The 11,916-nt window shown below is 36.5% G+C and overlaps 1 protein-coding gene across 2 annotated transcripts; it reads left to right on the top strand.

Moving 5' to 3' along the window:
• Positions 1-785: 785 nt before the first annotated feature.
• Positions 786-5,335, top strand: LOC120345793 (uncharacterized). 2 transcript variants are annotated; one of them, XM_078115160.1, is made up of 4 exons: positions 786-1,085; positions 3,508-3,583; positions 3,825-3,928; positions 4,541-5,335. In XM_078115160.1, the coding sequence occupies exons 1-4, from the start codon at positions 1,025-1,027 to the stop codon at positions 4,564-4,566; spliced, it is 267 nt and encodes an 88-aa protein (XP_077971286.1). In that variant the 5' UTR covers positions 786-1,024; the 3' UTR covers positions 4,567-5,335. The 2 variants fall into 2 exon arrangements, with proteins under 2 accessions (XP_077971286.1, XP_077971285.1); XM_078115159.1 differs by lacking the exons at positions 3,508-3,583; positions 3,825-3,928; positions 4,541-5,335 and adding exons at positions 2,356-2,600; positions 2,837-2,895 and having other exon boundaries at positions 791-1,085.
• Positions 5,336-11,916: the final 6,581 nt, after the last annotated feature.

Raw genomic sequence — 11,916 nt, 5'->3', positions numbered from 1 at the left:
TTGGATAGCTGTAAAAAATTTTTTGTAATAAATACAGTATATTGCAATAATAGTGAAATACCAAGAAATTAATATGTAAATGTCATTTGAAATTTCAAAAAATAACAAAACTATATTCGGCTATTTAATTGCATCACAATATATGTCACAAACTACACCTATCTAAAAATATGCTTTAAGTATATATTATCAAAATATATCAAAAACTGTTTGCGGCCCTTTGCACAATTCCCAAAATGCAATGCGACCCTTGAAAACCCACGAGTTTGACGCCCCTGACGCCATGTAATGGATTCGTTTGAAGCGTTAAAGCAGCTTACGTAGTGACAAACATACGTTTTCCTAACGGGGGTGTTAGTGAGTTCGATACAAAAGAGAACCCGTTCTTAAAAGTTTGTATTAAAAACTTTTTACTTTATCTTTAATGTAAAATAATTTATTCAGAAGAGACAAAGAAAACTATATTAAATGGTTTCAGGCACTTAAATGAAATGAATTAAATTAATTCGATTTTATATCTTCGATATAGTGAGTTCGATGAAATAGGGCCGTTCTTAAAAGTTTGAATCAGAAACTTTTTTATTACTCTGATGTAAAATATATTTATCCAAAAGAGAAAAAGTCAAATCTATTACATGGGTCATATTGGATGTTTCCCCGAGCATATTTCCTCGTTTATTTCCGTAACAATGAGAAATGAGAAAAAATTTAACGATGACGTACCAATTCTAATTTTTGCAGCCACTCGACATTCCGTTAAAAAGAACTGGTTGAACAGTGGAAGTGTTGGACATATTTACAATATAAATTAGGAGAATGTAGTAAAGAATTTTTAATCGGTACATAATATAAATAACTTCTGATTGGACGGAGACATCACACGGACATTAATTTAGATATAATCTCATTAGATGATGGTACAAAGTGCCGGCGGGTAAGTTTGCGGTTGAAAAAATAATTAGTGAAACAAGGCGTTGATCAAAAATATCATTATTTTGTTGTTGCTGTAATTGTGCACCACATCATGTTAGGCAGTAACGTACTTTTGCTGTTGTTTATGGGATTTATCTGCTCCACAGCAGAAGGTAAGTGTTGCATCTTATTCTTTAATTAAGCGCATTTATAATTTTTGAGATTTTCTGACAACTTATAAGTATATTAAAAAAATTAACACAATATTTTAATAAGTTAAACACATTTAAAAATAAACTGACGAGTCATGTAATTGTGGCGTAAAACGTTACTATTTATTAACACTATATACATTGTTACAGAAGCAAAAATGGAAAACAATAAAAATCGTGCCAAATCTAAATTTAATCGCAATCTCAACAAATTCCTTGGAATATTTTATAGTTAAATCATCCAAATCTGGTTTTAGTTTGGTTTGGCAGCATCGGGAGGGCCAGATTGAATTACCCAACGGGCCGGATTGGCCCCACATGTCATAGTTTGCCCATGTCAGAACTAGAATCATTTATTGGAAACGAAATACACCTATGGATTGTTTTGTTATTCTAGTTGTTGTTTTCTTTCTTTTTGTTGTGAAAATTTTGTTCTTGTCATTAAGTACCGGATTGCTTGAAAACAACTACTTCTGTCATAATCACAACTAATCGCCTGATTCCGGCTTCAGGGATAGAAATAATTTAATTTTGGCATCCCGTGTATTTGTACTATTTTCTCTTAAACTTTTATTCAATTACTGTCATCCACCTTTCAAAAGATGAGTTTTATTGTAGTTCAACTAAAACAAGAGAGCTACGCCTAAATATATACAAAAAATTCCCGAGTTTCGCGTAGAAATAATTTACAGAATCAAACCGGACAGCCAGTGTTCCCATGGATAAAATAATACAGCAAAATTTTGGACGAAATGTCAGATTTCATGCGAAATTTAAAAATAAATAAAAGTAATAGCCTTCTGGCAAAAAAATCAATCTTTACTCACTGAAAATTTCAAAGCAATTTTCAAATGATAACAATAACAACATAATATTGAAACGATCGTTATGTCCACTAAACGTGTCCAATTACAGACTGATATATATTCATATTATATCAGTAGTAGCGAGGTCAGTAGCAAGTTAACGGTGAGACGTCTATTTACATTTAGCCCGCCAATCTGTTTACTTTTCATTCTGGAGTGAAAAGTCGGATATTCCTATTGATATGTAGGCCGACGCGATGTTCCAAGAAGGCTTCTTTTATATTCGGAATACGATTTACCCAAGGGTTTTCGGGATGGAATTTAAACTTGCGATTTCAACATAATGAATTCATCGAGACCAACCAGTACGTTATCAGAGAAAACGATTATGGCATTAAAATAAATGAATTTTCCATAATTTGCAGAAAAACAGCACATCTGTCGCGAAGAAGGGTTCATTTATAACCGGAGATGTTTTTGGATCTTATTCAAACTTCCTTTTGGATTCACAAGTGCACAGGCAGAAGAAAAGTGCAAAGGATTCAATGCTTCACCGGCCAACATATACGATATACAGCACTTTAACCAACTTTTAAGTTATGGACGTGGAAAAAATCCGACATCTGCTTCAGTTTACGACGCGTTTTTGGGAATGAAGTACGATCCAAGTGTAAGAAATATTAATTTTGACCGATTTGTAACTCTGTAAATGGTATTTTCGTTTTCGTATGTGAATGAATATTGGCATATTTATATGATTATGCAAACGACAAGTGCTATAGAATAATTTGAATTTTTTCATTCGTTTTGAAGAGATAAATAAGGATTCATCATTTATAATGTTATGTAAAAATTTTTTAATTAATTACATTTTATTTAAACTTTTAATTTTTGATGACTCCGCAGGCAATACAGGTTCACGTAAGGTAAAAAATATGGCACGGGTAATTCGTTGTTAAAAGGTATGAAAACAATAGAGAGAAGTTTATTTCCATAGAATAATGGATGTCATTTTCGTGACAGAACAATGTGTTGACAAATTACGTCAACAATTACGATCGCAGATTTGCCGGATTCGGTGTGGACGCAGAGGTTTAGAGCTTCTAAAATCAACACCGAAGTAGGGATAATTATTGCGAATTCTTCTGAGGACACTGATAATGGCATTGTGACGGGTACCACCAAGGTCTATGGTAGAGGTGTTATATGCGAAACTGAACGTTAGTTGTTGACATTTATGTTATCGCATTTTTAGTCTATCCTACTATATATATTTAGTAGTCAACAGTCCAAGTCGCTCTGAGAACTATTACATTTATTATTCTTCAAATATTGTCTGGGCTCCTGTTGACTATATTATCTTGGTGTCCAAATATTCCATGTTTGCACACCACTGCATTATCACGTGTGTAATTCTGCACACTACCAAGGTTTTGCCGACATATGCTATTGAATTATACATTACGATAATATGATCATCACGCAATATGAAACTATTTTTTTTTGTTACTTTTACCTCGGACACACTTATTCAATCTGTTCAACCGCATTTAATTCCGATTCTCGTTCATTTACAGAACTCAGTTGCTCGCCCCCACAAATAAACATGGAAACCCAAACGCGTTCCTGTTCCGAAGACTCGCTTACTTGCATGTAAGTACGAGAATGGTAGTACGTGTTATTGAAAATCGACAAACACCGTCATTTAGTAATAACGCCCACTCCTATTATAAAGTTGAAGTAAGAATTACTAAACAAGTCGATTAATTTGGAACATTATAAGAGTTAAAATGATAAACGTAAAAAGGAATCATGGCTTCGTTTATAATCTGCTTGGTTGTGTAACATTGAAAAATATTTGATCATAAGTTTACTTTTATATTACTTTTTCCAGTATATCTTGCAAACCTGGTTTTGTTCTTGACGACGGAAGCACCAGCATTACATTGACGTGTCAAGCTAATCTTGAATGGGATGGAGAAGTGCCAACATGTCGACGTATGTAATGTTTCAAATATATTTGTGGTGAATTTCAGAGAAAAAGGAGATTTTTCAGAACGAAACACGACTGTATCCGCGTAAGCTTTTGAAACAGCAAGAAGCAACCCCCCCTTTAAAAATCCCGGCTGCGCGTCTGCATCCGAATCATGTTGCAGTTGTGTCGAGACATTGTTTTGAAAAAAACCATTCAAACAATAATTGAATAATGCTGTATCATTATAGCATAGCACCATGATTAAATGGTTGATGTTAGAAAAATTATCTAGAAGACCTTAACTCTGCAATTTATCCGAAACGATAAACCTCAACCCCAGTATGTAGCCTTCAGGGGATGAGATCTTTCGGTATGATAAATCGTAATCCTACTAGCTAGCCTTGTGTGTGTGTGGAGGGGGGGGGGGGGGGGGGGAGCTCAATATGATAATCCTTAACCATGCTGCAATCTTGTCGTGCGGGAAAGTGGGGTATACGTTTCATTTGTTATGTGAAGAGGGGGGGTTCACATATTAAAAAAAACTTAGTAAAATATCATATGTGGGAAATGTGTGTAATAATTTCACTGTGGGTGAAGAAACATTTTAATATAATTTTACTTTATCATACTTTCAGTGGCAATTCTACCGATTGCTGAATGAGTACTGCAGACTATCTAAGACGGATCTCGACACAACATATTAATCTTCGACAAAACTTACCTGATTTTAAGCCTATTATCCGTGCTTACATAATATAAGGACGAAAACTTGAAGTTCATTGGAAACTTTTATAAGCTGATTTAAATACATGTTTGAATATTATTCGTCTTAATTTTGCATGTTAACTTTTTTTACTGGATGGAAAAAAAACTTGAATATGACTTTGGTAGTCGTGTCATTGTGGTGGAATACCATAAATGATTTTTATTGTTTTACCTCCCGCATAGTTCCAGGCCACTCCTGTCGTGATAAAATCAAACCATGCCCTTCTTATTACCCTATCCCGCCACGACAGTTCAATAGAGAATCTACCATCGCTATTGGCAGCATATCTAAACTCGTTAAAATTGTTTTTTTTCAAAAAATGCACTCGCGAATATATTATGGGACAATCTGAAATTTGCTACCCAGCGTAAAAAGCGTCCTAATATGGCCAGTCGACAAACAACTGCTACTTCATTTTCTAGTTACCACATTCCAAATAAAGCCCAATATTAAAAACTGTTTGTGCATGCCATTTTTCTCGCTTAATTGATTTTAATTGTCTAAGGTCTTTATCCTATAGGTATATTTTAATGAATTACTTTAATACATTTTGTCTTTAATTGGCATTTTCCTTCACTATCGAAAACCGTTCAATTTGTTCATTTTACGATGACTGTATATATCAGTTTGCTTACAACTATCAATAACAATAATAATTAATGTATATTTTTCTCAGTTATACCAGACTATTTTCAGTCATGAGATTAGCGTGATTCGATTGGCATCCTAGAAGCGTAATCAATGTTATAGAAATCAAATATAGAATCCGAATCCGTCCAAAAAAATTCAGAATCCGTCCGAATCCGAAATCTTTGAAAAATAAATCCGAAAAAATCCTGCCTTTTATCGAGTAGAGATTTCCACAAACTTCAGCAAATTCTTCAGTAAACAAAAAACTTATTCTTATCCATTTGTAAACATAGTTAAGGTCATATTCTCTGTAACAAAGAAAATCAGAAAGATAACGAAAAATCAAACAGTGACTAAACGACTCAAATTTATTAAAGTAAAATATGGCCTACAGTGTGATTTTACTGTTCATTGATCACTTTAAATCTATACTATAAACTGTGGACAATTCCATTATACCAAGTTAAGTTAGGCTGAATATCCTATATTCAACACGCTAGCAGAAATCCAAAATTACTGCTTATTCACAAGACTGCAATCATCTAACTTAACTGCAATAATTCTTCTCAAATAATTAATGATACAATTAATGCTTGCTCACATATATATATATATATACCGGTATATATATATAGACATTCTAAAAAAATCTCATTATACAACAGATAATGCTTATTGATATCACTTCAAAAACAACAAATACTTGAGTAACTCTTACTCAACTCATGGACTAAATTTAGCATTCGAATTTAGCACTGCAAGTGCACCCACTGAAGATGCAGATAAACATGCTCGCTTTTTTGTCATAACATTGCCACAAAAACTGAAAGCAGGCTCACTTGAAGCAGGAATACTCAAGATTCCTAAAGCTAAACGACTCAATTTTGGGTAAGCCTGCTTTATGTCACTATTGGTCCAGAATTTTATAATACCAAAGTTTCCATCATTCACACAAATATGGCATTGACGTATGTTTCTACTTCACTGCTTGAAATTCTAGGCAGGCTGTGGCAAGTCTTGCCATTCTAAAATCTCATCATCAAAACATCTTGATCTTTTTTTTCTGGAGCATAAGTGTGGTCCTCCCTGGTCACACTAACTTTAGGCGTTATGCCAGATAACTCAAATTGCTCTAAAAGATCTTCAATCATTGCGTATATCCTTTTTCTCTCATAATCATCGAAGACGATGAGTGATTTGTATATGGGATTTAGGAACAAATCCAAACGATGCATATCATGAATTTCAAGTTTTTCCCTCAAGCACACAAACCCCCTTTTTTTTAAATGTTAAAATTGCATCGTTGGGTTTTGGAACTAGTCCCCGTTTAAGTTTTCTATCCACTGATATACCCTGTGAATCGTAGGGTATGAATCATCTTCCAAAAATTTGATGGCTTCGGGAAATGGCAATAAAAATTGGAAAAGATCACATACTACTGCTGTATTAATAGGTAATAATTTATCTCCCTGGCCACGTTCAGACAATTCTCTTTGCAGTTGGAGCCTTGTTCGAGTGAAAGATCGTAGCATTGCTAAAGTTGAACTCCATCGTGTTGGACAGCTTTTCACTAATCCAAGAGAAATAGAATCATGTAATCCTGACTTTTTTACAAATTTTGCAAAAATTTTAATTCCATTGAACGTTGCTTTCACTTTATCGACAAATATCATTTTTTGATCATCAGAATTAATTGGTTCTACTGTGCGACTTGATGCATCAAGTTGTAAAGTATGTCTCAGAACAGTCTCAAGCATGCACAGCATGCACAAGCACAGAGCACACGTTTGTAACTAGCCAGGGCAACCATTATATTGCTACCTTGTTCAGTCACAAACACAAAATGCGATAAAAGCTCTTGTTGGGAACCGAGTTGTTCACCAGCAGATTCCACACTCAATTGAATATTTTCACCAGATTAAGGTTTTTACTCAAAACTGTATACAGTTAGTATACGAGACTTCAGGATGTTCATTTCGTCGATAAAGTGTACAGTAAAACCAATAAAATTTCGCATTTTAAAATCCGTCCACATAACCAAAGTGGCAGGAAATAAGAATTTCTTTTTACTGCTACTTTTATTTCATCTATGAGAGAGCTTTTGACAGCTGCTGCATTCTCAATAAGCCGGCGCTGCACAGTTGTTCGACACAGTATGATGTCCATCACAGGCACATTACCAAACTTTGCCCCAATCTGAATACAGCAGCTCATAAGTTGCTGTAATCCAGTACCCTCTATGGCCTTATATCATGAGCGACAAAAGCGACTGCAGCATCTAAAACAGGGGTTCCCAAACTTTATTGGACGCGGGCCAAATTTAGAATCGGGAGAATGTTCGCGGGCCGGAATAGTTTAGCGCCCGAAAGTTCGCGGCGGTTTAGCTGGGGTTCAGTGGATTCACTTTCATTTGACATTTTTTGCAATCTGTTTGTTTGACTCACAATGGCATTTAATGTCGTATTCCTTCAGAACTGGAATATTTCATTGGCAAGGAAGACAAATCGCTGAAGTTTGATTCTTTGCAATACAGAAATATGAAAGCTACCATTTATCCCGCAAACGTCTATTTGTGAAGTCTAGTTTTGTTTGTTTCTTTGACATCTGTAAGCTTTCTTATAAGGCTGATTACTTAATTACTGCTCTTTGTAATCCTACCGTGTTTCCGTGAAAATGAGACCAATCCCGTAAATAAGACCTAGCCTGAATTTCAAGAATGATTTTAATATAAGCCTCACCGTAAAATAAGACGTATAGTCAGTAGCACCTAGTCGATAGCAGGAAATCTCCCCTACACGTTGAAAATGATTAATCTAACAAGTGTGAAAGAGGAATACGTGCCATTTAAGTAAATGGATATTTGTTTTCATATTTTTTATATTTGAAAATCTTTGTAATTTTTTTTTGATTCATGAAAATAAAAGACACGCCCCGAAAATAAGCCCTAGTTATATTTTTCGAAAGAAAATTGAAATAATCTGTTCTATTTTGGGGGAAACATGGTAATACCGGTACGTATTATTGAGATATCGGCATAATTGAATTGTTACGCGATAAACACATGCTTAAACTGTGGTTATGACATAACAACATCGTTTTACTCAAGTTCGGCGGGCCATTTTAAATTGTTACGCGGGCCGGATTTGGCCCGCGGGCCGCGGTTTGGGAACCCCTGATCTAAAACTTTGGGTTTTGTTTCTTTGGGTATGTTTTTTTTACATGAAAAGAGCTCGATATTCTTCCGTGGCTATTTTTCAGACTATTGCTTAATCCTCGGCATTTAGCCGAAGGATTTTTAAGATGGCTTGTCTCACTAAGTGCTTTGTCATGTTTGAGATCTTTTTTGCAGTTATCATACCTGACATAACCAGTATATTCTGACCCATTAAATCAGGGGTGGGCAACTTCTCTAGTCGGCGGGCCAGATATGGGAAAATGAAGTACTCGGCGAGCCAGATGATTACAAAAATTCTTTGGTATCCAATCTTTTTTAGATGCTCATGGTGATGCTCTGGAATATCATACTGTCTATCTTGATATATTCTGGTTTAAACAAAGAATTATTCATAACCTTTTATTTGGATGGATTTGGATTAATCAAGAAAAACATGCAGAGCGGAAAAAGCACGCATGCTGATTTCCAGGTTTCTGAATCTTGCGAAATTTGACGGAGCGCTTTCACGATGAATCGGAACCGAAAAAGAAAAAAGTGATTACTCAGCGCCAAGACGTCGCCGGGCCAATAATACCGCACTTATCAAACACCAATATGACAGCGGAGGCGAAATTGCGTAATAAACCAACATAACTTTGATCTATTAATCAAGAAAAGCATGCAGAACAGTAAAAGCACGCATGCTGATTTCCAGGCTTCTGAATCTTGCTAGATTTGACGGAGCGCTTTTGCGATGAACCAAAAAGTATGATTGATTACTCGGCGCCAAGACGTCGCCGGGCCACCCCGCACGTATCCAATAGCAATATGATGGCGGAAGAGAAATTGCGTAATAAACCAACGTAACTTCGTCTTTGGTAAAACAATTGAAACGGTAGAAAAACAACAAAATGAAATTTTCCGCGGACCGGCAAAAAAGCCTCGCGGACCGGCACCGGTCCACGGACCGACGGTTGGGAATCACTGATCTAAAGCATAAAACTTTTATTGTGTAAATGAGTTCTCAATAAAACATGCCCTCCCCCAATAGTTTTCTGAGATTACATTGGATTTTTAAAAGTATTATTTGACAGACCAACTTTTCTAATAGTCATCTTCAGTGTGAAACTTACTCACTTCAGAAAATAGGGTGGGAGTTGACCTCGAAGACCTCATGGTCGTATCGCTCCCTCCTGTCAATACCGAAGCAATTTTATTTGTGTTATGTATTTTTTTCGTATCGATGACCGTTTGTTTTTGGTTGACAAAATAATAAATCTGTTTATGTGGATATGGATTATGTTTATGGAATGTTTACAACGCTTTCTGCTTTGACCTTATATTGTATGTTTAACAAGTTTGCTAACGCAATTGTTTGTTCACTAAGGCAATTGTTTATTTTACCAGCTTACACTGACAGTGCGGTGAGAGTAGATCGGCAACTTTCAGGAACGATGCGTCGGACCACATTACAGGGTGTGGTTGGATACAGTCAGCGGGCCGTTCAAAATCTCGTCGCGGGCCTTATGTTGCCCACCCCTGCATTAAATAGTAGTTTAAAGTTATTCCAAACTTCGTTTCTCGCGTCTTCCAGTTCTTTTTCGATTATCACACCAGGTGTTGCAAGGGCATCGGTGCTGGTACTTGAACCAGCCATTGGCAAACTAGAGTTTCAAGATAGCTAGATGGGAACAAAAACTTATACCAAACTACACGCCGTCGACGTTTCACCAAATCCCGTGCGAAATAAAATGTGTGGTGCAGATTGACGAAGAGCACATCGGATAGAGAGAAATTTATGATTTCGCTATCCAAAATTTAAAAAAATTGTAATTAGCGCCATCAATAAGAAAAATATTTCGATTTTTCAGAATCCGGATGAATCCCGCTCAGTGGCTAATTTTCGAATACGGATCCAATCCGGTATCGGAAAAATCCTGAAAATCCGGCAACCGGATTCTGCACACCACTAATAGGTTTATGTATGAATGATGGGTTCATTTGAACTCTGCGTAACGAACCGGACTGGGACAATCTGACTGTTGACAAGGGCCACACTGAATAGCTTGCGGATCGGGTTGTGGCTGCGTGTCGATTGTTGCACATTCCCGCCCGGCACATTCCGGTAATATTAAGGATGCGTAGTTAGGTGGGAATGTGGAATGACGCATGGAAAAATTTCCGAGACACGTGAACTACACTCTTCCACTCAATATAGCAACTGCCTAGCTGCGCTGAAATAGAAATATCTGAATGTGGCTTTGAATCTTGCACTTTTAGCGCAGTAGCATGTTGCGGTACTGTACCGGTAACTCACAAGACTTGTGGTGGCAATTGAATAACTGGAGAACCCTTGAACACGAAACCTATTAGCTAAAGCTACAAATTGCAATGATACAGACACCGCGCGCTCACTAATTCACGATCATAGCGCACAGCCAGCCTTAGTCTGTCGTTTAAATTAAACCTGCAAGCCAGAAAATGATCACGAGCGAGCGTCGCGAGCACGGCTTTCACCCTCGGAAGTGCATGGAGTTCTGTTTGTTTCAATAATACGTAAACGCATTGACCTCGAGGTCAATTTGAAATTAATTCTTGGTTTAAATTGAACTGGGCCCTTTGATAAATGTTATTTGAAGTTTCACTGCCTGCCCGGATCAGGCAACAGACCTTTAAGCGACCGAAACTGGAAATCGAAACACCAGTTGGATTAACTGGATTTTTTTGAAAAGATATAATCTGAATCATAAGGATGTCGAGTCGAAACATTGTTTTGAACAAAAGCATTCAAATATTGATTAAATAATATTATAAATGCATACTATAGCATAGCACCATATTCCAATTCCAACATGCAGTTCGAAAATTCAATGTTGAAAAATTTTCTTCAGAATATGATCCCAAATGTCCTGCTGCTCACAAACACGTACACTTCACGTCCTGACGCAAACTGTGCAGGTAATGCTGATTGCGATGACGATAAGAAGATTGGTTGCCCTACAAAATGTGGAACGTCTGTTTGTTGGGGTTTACCTAAACGAACAATTTCCAGAGGTGAGATTATTTTCTAAACGCGTTCTCTTAAAAGTTCAAATTCGTATTACAACCATTTGAAAAAAAATTAGCATTTTTGTTTTGGTGCAACCTTCAATTATCTGGGATATGATCTGGCGTTTGGCGTTTTATTATTATTGTGGGCGTGTGTTTGTTTGCGGAAAGGGGAGGTCTTGATATGAAAAACCTCGACCCCCAATCTTGCTTCATTTAAGGGGTGCTGCATATGAGAAACCTTAATCCTACGACCTTGTGGAGAGGGGATTATATTCATTTTACTAGTATTGTGGCTGGAGGATCTCTATATAGTTAACCTTGTACTATAATTTGGCTGTGTGTGTTCATGGGAGAGAGAGGGTCTCCATTGGGTAAACTTTGACGTATTATTTAGCCGTGTGTGTGGGCGG

This window comes from Styela clava, chromosome 8, assembly GCF_964204865.1.
Source record: "Styela clava chromosome 8, kaStyClav1.hap1.2, whole genome shotgun sequence".
Lineage (NCBI taxonomy): Eukaryota > Metazoa > Chordata > Ascidiacea > Stolidobranchia > Styelidae > Styela > Styela clava.
Note: the sequence above shows the minus strand (reverse complement) of the source record. Positions and strands in the feature narration are given on the sequence as shown.

Excerpts from the sequence above, each read along its gene's own strand:
- LOC120345793 (XM_078115159.1), top strand. The coding sequence starts at position 1,025 with ATGTTAGGCAGTAACGTACTTTTGCTGTTGTTTATGGGATTTATCTGC. Across the intron at positions 1,086-2,355 it reads TATCTGCTCCACAGCAGAAG|AAAAACAGCACATCTGTCGC; the intron begins GTAAGTGTTGCA and ends CATAATTTGCAG. Across the intron at positions 2,601-2,836 it reads GAATGAAGTACGATCCAAGT|GCAATACAGGTTCACGTAAG; the intron begins GTAAGAAATATT and ends ATGACTCCGCAG.